Source organism: Dipodomys ordii, unplaced genomic scaffold (genome assembly GCF_000151885.1).
Source record: "Dipodomys ordii isolate 6190 unplaced genomic scaffold, Dord_2.0 Scaffold14, whole genome shotgun sequence".
NCBI classification, from domain to species: Eukaryota; Metazoa; Chordata; class Mammalia; order Rodentia; family Heteromyidae; genus Dipodomys; species Dipodomys ordii.
The window spans coordinates 16,610,303-16,616,069 of record NW_012267230.1 but is presented as its reverse complement, the minus strand read 5'-3'; the positions used below and the strand labels follow the sequence as shown (position 1 = coordinate 16,616,069).

At 55.7% G+C, this 5,767-nt stretch overlaps 1 protein-coding gene across 1 annotated transcript in view; it reads right to left on the bottom strand.

Moving 5' to 3' along the window:
- Positions 1 to 209: 209 nt before the first annotated feature.
- Il9r (interleukin 9 receptor) overlaps positions 210 to 5,767 on the bottom strand; it is a 23,483-nt gene continuing 17,925 nt past the window's right edge. The window contains exons 10-12 of the mRNA XM_013011303.1: positions 5,484 to 5,586; positions 3,459 to 3,543; positions 210 to 1,033 (exon numbers count right to left, since the gene is read on the bottom strand). Coding sequence (XP_012866757.1) covers positions 515 to 1,033; positions 3,459 to 3,543; positions 5,484 to 5,586 — 707 coding nt within the window. The 3' untranslated portion in view covers positions 210 to 514. The remainder of the gene's footprint in view (positions 1,034 to 3,458; positions 3,544 to 5,483; positions 5,587 to 5,767) is intronic.

The following is a 5,767-nucleotide window of genomic DNA, read 5'->3' as shown; positions in this document are numbered from 1 at the left end:
GCCCCACGACCAACAAAAAAAAGAAAAAAGAAAGAAAGAAACAGAGGTATGACGTCTGGAGCTGGTGAGCCTCTACGCTGCTGATGCTGGATTGCAGGATCCCAGCGCTTGGATCATCTGTACTTAGAACAGCCAAGACATCCCTTGTAAACTCAGTGGGGAAAGTGACTCAGGAAGGTTCGTGAAGAGGCTGTTCCAGCTGGTCATGGTGTCTCGCCTGTGTCCACCTGGCCCTTTATAGGGGGAGGATGGAACAAGCTGTGACTCTACACCCTTCTTCTCAGAGAGGCCTGGGGCAAAACCACAAGAGGGCAAAGGACAAAAGAGGCTGGGTGCCAGGATGCTAAGGGCAGGGACCCTCAGGCTGAGGACTGACGAGGCCCCTGCTCCATCCACATGAGGGCCTCGGACCAGTGTGGAGCGACCCTTCTCAGGAGGCCCAGGCCCAGCGACAGTCAGCAACAGGTGCTTTCATCCACTTTTCTCAATGTACACATGAAGCAACTGGATAAAGTCAGAGTTCTGGAGTTTTCAGGACAGCCTGCTGCTGGCCCAGAATGGGAGCGAGCCAAACGCCCTGTGGGTCCTCAGACAGTGCACACCTCTGACCGTGGCCAGCTTCCTTACAGGCAGCCCTTTGCTGGGTTTCTGGGCTCTGCTGGACGTAGGAAAGGCCACAGGCCAAGTCTGGGATGGACTCAGCATTTTGCATATTTATGGGGAACACAGAGGCGTGGCACCCACCACAGCAGCCCAAGGCACAGTAGTCGCTGCTGCTCCCCTCTGGCTCTGGGGGAGCCGGCCTGGTGGGAGGCAGGCAGAGCCAGTCCTCCTGGGGGAGGTAGCCCGACGGCGGTCCCCCCTCTGCCTGCAACACACCCCCTGGGCTGCGTTCCTCCTCATTGAGGCCTGAGAGGGTCCAAGGGTATCCTGGGCCACAGGTTAGCAGTGTGATGGCCTCCCGGGTTCCTGGAGAGCTGTTAGCACAGTCCTGGCCTGGCTTCAGACAGACTTTGTCGGCCCCTGCCCAGGTCTGAAACACAACACAGGTCAGAGGTAAGGACGCAGGCAGCATGTTCAGGACTCACTCTGAAACAGCACCCTGGGCTTCTCTGGGAAGCTCTTCTGATACTCCAGTGTTCAAGTATGCCAACATCAAGAATACTCCACATCCTCAAAAGATGTGATCATGGCCTCAGTCTGGGAGCCTGCATCCCTTTGGGTCCACCTCTTCTCTCCACCCCAGCTCAGTAGTCTGGACCTCGCTCAGCACAAATGGTTACAGGCACCAAAGACAAGGCAGACCCATGACAGAGGGGACCTTCCATCAACAGCCATAGAAAGTGGAAACCTATTCTGAACTCCACTATACACACAGACAAGAAAACAAAATCTGGATCCTTCTGTGGGGGCACACAAAGCCCCACTGCAAACGCCACCAAACGTTCTTCACACACCACCCCCTCCGTCACACCCTGCTCTTGAGAGGTGATCCACACAGAACCAGACCACCAAGGGTCTGGGGCACCCCGGCAGGTTCTGTGCTCCTGCAGGGAGAGGATGGGGCCTTTAAACAGGACAACGCCGTCCAGGACATCGTAGTCCGACCCTCACCTATCTAGCTTCTTCACAGGCACTTCTGCCACCTGAAGAGCAGGGATGGACTTTGTCCGGAGCTAGGACCCTAAAGAGTTAAAGGGTGTGTGTACACAACAGTCCTCCAAAAGAGGCTTTGCTCAGAGAAGATGTGGATTTGTCAGCTGGAGACACAGCTGCCCACGGGGTAGAGGCCAGCCCTGCAGCACCAGAAGGGAGGGCATGGGAAAGAACAGGACCAGTGGGCCACAACCCTTGGGAGGAGCTTGAGTTTACCCAGGAGATTCCTCCACCGGGACTATGAGCTACAAAAGACTGCATCCGTGGTCAGGGCGACACTCCAGGGTGCTCTTGCTTGCCTGTAGCCTATGGGAGCCACACCAGCCTGGAGAAACAGAGTTCATACATGGGCATGGTGTCAGCAAGCTACCCTGAAGACCAGTGGGTTCAGGTGCTTCACAGTAGCCCCCAGAGAAGGAGCCCAGGTACTGCCAGCACAGGTGCCAGAGACACCGTGGAGGAGGGAGTACACAGAGGGGTAATATGGGTGTCAACGACCATTTTCCTCAATGGCAGATAAATCAGGAAAAAGTTTACAGTTTTCCATTGCGATTGGGAGGCAGAACTCAGCAAGAGGGGAAGTTACTAAAACTCCAGCTTGGGGTTGCAGGCAGGGTTCAGGTGGTTGAGCGCCAGCCAGAGCAAAGCCATCAGATACCAAGTTCAAGTCCCCACCTCAGAGAAAAAGAAAAGAACAAAGTAGGCATGATGGCTCCATGTCTATAAACTCTACCTACTCAGAAGGCATGGCTAGGGAAACCATGGTCTGAGGCTGGCCTGGGGAAAAACAGGAGACTGTATCTGAAAAACAGCTAAAACATAAGGATAGCTTCAGAGGTAAAGTGCCTGCCTAGCAAGTGTAAGGCTCTGAGTTCAAACCGCAGGACCACCCTTCCACATGAAACAAAAAATTCACATGTGAAGCTGAGCACCAGCAGTGGCAAGCATCCATAATCCCGGCTGCTCAAGAGGCTGAGACTGGAAAAGCCAAGCCAGGCGGACCACTTCACAAGATTCCATCTCCAACATAAAGAATAAACTCCTGGACCAGAGGCAAAGGAAACAGCATCAGCCAGGCAAACAAACTAGAACAAACATGAGGCCCTAAGTTCATAACGCTGGTATCAGCCAAAGGGGGGGAAACGCATGTATGAAAGCAGAATAAATAAAACACATCTTTCAATGTGAAAAAAGGACAAACAAGAAAGAACAACTGAGAGATGATCCAGATATATTATGAATAGAGAAATACCACAGTACACCCTGGTGTGCACATTTTCAATCATTAAGAGTAAAACCATGAAAATTAGAAAGAATGGAACCTGAGATCCAAGAATAAAGAGAAATCACTAATATCCAGTAGCTCATGCTTATAATCCTAGCTACTCAGGGGCTGGGACCTAAGAATCATGGTTTGAGGCTAGACCATGCAGGAAAGTACATGCGACTCTGATCTCCAATTAGCCACACAAAAAAACAGGAAGTACAATTGTGGCCCGAGTGGTAGAGCACTAAGCCTTGAGGACATAAAGGCTGAGGTGAGTGACCACACCCTGAATTCAAGGCCCAGGACCCACATCCGGACCCACACTCTCACACACAAGTGAAAAATTCAGCTGGGTTCTCACCCACTTGAGACAGCATTTAAAGTCCTTATATCCTCACATAGGTACACATATCACACACATATGCACACATGTATGAATGTGTGTGCACACAGTAGTGCTGACAAGGGCCCCCCCACTTCATCCACGCCAGGCCGCCCGGGACCCCCACAGACCCCTGCAGCGCCCTGCACACACCTGGAAATTGCCATTGTGCACACTGTAGAGGGGCTGGAAGAAGACGGCGGGAGAGGGCACATTCTGGTAGAAGGTTCTCTTCACCCTGAGACCAGAAGAGACAGGTCAGAGCCTAGAGGTACTCAGAAGGGCTCCGCCAATACCACACTGAGAAGCCAGTGGTCAGCACTGGGTGCCGGCCTGCTTTCTCCAGCTGCTGCCCCGCCTCCCCCCCTGCCGCATCCAGACCTGCCTTCCCAGGGCTGAGCACAGCGGCCTCACCTGTAGCCCCCACTACTCTGGAGGCTGAGGCCAGAGCATGGTTTGAGCCTCAAAGTTCAAAACCAGCCTTGGCAATAGAACAACAACAAGGGGATGAAATACCCTGTGGCTACACCTACTCCAGGGCAGGAAACCGGTTGGCACGCATGGGTGCCCTAGCTGACGCCCCCACAGACGGAGTCATCCAAGGCATCTACCCTTCCTGTGGTGCTCTGCCCCTGGAGCCACCTCCTCAGCCCTTTGTGTTTTAGGTTTGAGTCTCAGGTAGAATGCCCTCCTCAGACAGCCGCGCACCACAGGCTGGGCTGCAGTGCACAGGTCACACCTGGCTTGTTTTTTACATGGGATCTTGTAACTTTTTTGGCTCTGATGGGCCCCGAACCTCGATCCTCCATTTCTACCTCACATGTAGCTGGGCTTACAGGCATGTACCGTCATGTCTGACCACTCACATGTTCTTTACAGACAGAGCTTCAATGCTAGGCTCAGACCTGGAAGTGACCAAATCTGTACTCTGCCCTCCGAAAGAGCAGCAGCCCAGGAACTGCATCTGTGCCAACGGAGGACAGCCTGCAGCCCTCACCCTCAAGGCTTCCTGAGCCCCAGAACCTCCAGCCCCAGCCCAGAGCTAATCACAGGGGTGCTGTGCAGGCCCACTCCACACTTAGCACACAGCCCCCACCTCCCTGCCCACCAGACCCCCACCAGTCCACACTCAGCACACAGCCTCCTCCTCCTGCCCACCAGACCCCGCCAGTCCACACTCACCACACAGCCTCCTCCTGCCCACCAGACCCCGCCAGTCCACACTCAGCACACAGCCTCCTCCTCCTGCCCACCAGACCCCCGCCAGTCCACACTCACCACACAGCCTCCTCCTCCTGCCCACCAGACCCCGCCAGTCCACACTCACCACACAGCCTCCTCCTCCTGCCCACCAGACCCCCGCCAGTCCACACTCACCACACAGCCTCCTCCTCCTGCCCACCAGACCCCCGCCAGTCCACACTCACCACACAGCCTCCTCCTCCTCCTGCCCACCAGACCCCCGCCAGTCCACACTCACCACACAGCCTCCTCCTCCTCCTGCCCACCAGACCCCGCCAGTCCACACTCAGCACACAGCCTCCTCCTGCCCACCAGACCCCGCCAGTCCACACTCAGCACACAGCCTCCTCCTCCTCCTGCCCACCAGACCCCGCCAGTCCACACTCAGCACACAGCCTCCTCCTGCTGCCCACGAGGCCCCCGCCAGTCCACACTCACACTGAGGACAGTACCCAGGCCCTGAGTTCAAGCTCCAGGACTGGCAAAAAAAATGCCCCTTGTGCTGTCCTTGTAAGTCAAAGTGCATCTGAGGTGTGGAGCCTATCTGAGGAGGAACCTATCCCCTTGGTCTCTGAGAGCTCTCCCAGGGCTACTAACAGGATCCTGTACCCCAGGGGCCTCCATTGGCACCGTGTCCCATGTGTGACAGATGAGAACTCAGAACACAACCCTAAAGGCAGCACACAAGGACTCAGATGCCAGTCACACAGCACGTGGCATTGTCACAGCTCCCTTAGTCTTCTCTCCCCTGGCAACTTGGGAATCCCACTGGAAAGCCCTCCTCATCCAGGGTCAGTGAAGGGCAGGGGGAAGCTTCCAGACCCCAGCCACTGTGCACCTGTATGAGTACAAGACCCCCGCTCACTCGCAGAGCCGCCCACAGAGCAACACAAGCCCGCAACAGTCAACTCGGGGAGACACACACTGGCTACCTACCGGGGAGACAGCCTGAAGAGAAGGCAGGTCAGGCCAGTCAACAGGAGACAGACAGACACAGCAACAAGGGTGCAGTGCAGCCACCTCCAGGGGCTCAGGGGTCCTGTAGGCAGAAGACTGGACATGACCACATGTGAGAGGGACCCCAGCAGGTCCCTGAGTCAGAGTAGAAAGCATGCAGCTCTACCACGGATGCTTGTGTTGTTCCCCGGGAGCCCCTGAGGGGCACCTCGCTCTGGGCCTCCTCGCTCTGGGCCTCCTCGCTCTGGGCCTCCTCACTCTGG